Source organism: Seriola lalandi, unplaced genomic scaffold (genome assembly GCF_002814215.2).
Source record: "Seriola lalandi dorsalis isolate HSWRI2012SDOR001 ecotype SW California unplaced genomic scaffold, Sedor1 jcf7180001982131, whole genome shotgun sequence".
NCBI classification, from domain to species: domain Eukaryota; kingdom Metazoa; phylum Chordata; class Actinopteri; order Carangiformes; family Carangidae; genus Seriola; species Seriola lalandi.
This window is the reverse complement of record NW_019452797.1, coordinates 1-790: the sequence shown is the minus strand read 5'-3', so window position 1 is coordinate 790 and position 790 is coordinate 1. Positions and strand designations below refer to the sequence as shown.

At 52.3% G+C, this 790-nt stretch overlaps 1 protein-coding gene across 1 annotated transcript; it reads left to right on the top strand.

Annotated features, from left to right (window-relative positions):
* Nucleotides 1–86: 86 nt before the first annotated feature.
* Nucleotides 87–778, top strand: LOC147820167 (DNA replication licensing factor MCM6-like; the record flags this gene model as incomplete). The annotated part of the gene is made up of 3 exons (XM_087175188.1): nucleotides 87–252; nucleotides 344–492; nucleotides 628–778. Coding segments are annotated over 3 exons (466 nt in total), but the record flags the coding sequence as incomplete, so codon positions are not given.
* Between the last annotated feature and the right edge of the window lie 12 nt (nucleotides 779–790).

Here is a 790-nt window from a genome sequence, read left to right as displayed (position 1 = left end):
TGTGTGTGTGTGTGTGTGTGTCTGTGCATGAATAGGAAGAAGGTGTGCAGATGAAAGTATAGTTCTCTGACTAACTCTGTGTTCAGGTGCGTATCCAGGAGACACAGGCGGAGCTGCCTCGTGGTTCAATCCCTCGCTCCCTGGAGATCGTCCTGAGAGCCGAGGCCGTGGAGACGGCTCAGGCCGGAGACCGCTGTGACTTCACCGGGTCCCTCATCGTCGTGCCGGACGTCTCTCAGCTCAGCACTCCTGGTATGGGTTTGACCAAACATTCAGCCTCCAAATTTTTGTTTTTGTTTGTTTTTGTTGACGTCTCACGACTGTATGGGTGTTCTTCCTCCAGGTGTGCGAGCAGAGACCAGTACCCGTGTAGCTGGAGGACCCCAGGGCTTTGAGTCTGAGGGTTTGAGAGGGCTGAAAGCTCTGGGAGTCAGAGAGCTGTCATACAGACTGGCCTTCCTGGCCTGTAACGTGGCCCCTACTAACCCCCGAGTAAGAGAGACACACACAGATAACATGCATGTATTTATATAAAATAACACCAAACCTCTAAGAAGGGAGTCGTAAGAGGATAAGCTCCAAACAATCCTGGTGTTCAGTTTCACATGCATGTTTTCTTTGTTGCAGTTTGGTGGAAAGGAGCTGCGGGAGGAGGAGCAGACTGCAGAGAGCATCAAGAGCCAGATGACGGAGAAGGAGTGGGAGAAAGTGTTTGAGATGAGCCAGGACAAGAACCTGTACCACAACCTGTGCACCAGCCTCTTCCCCACCATCCACGGTCAGTGCTCGG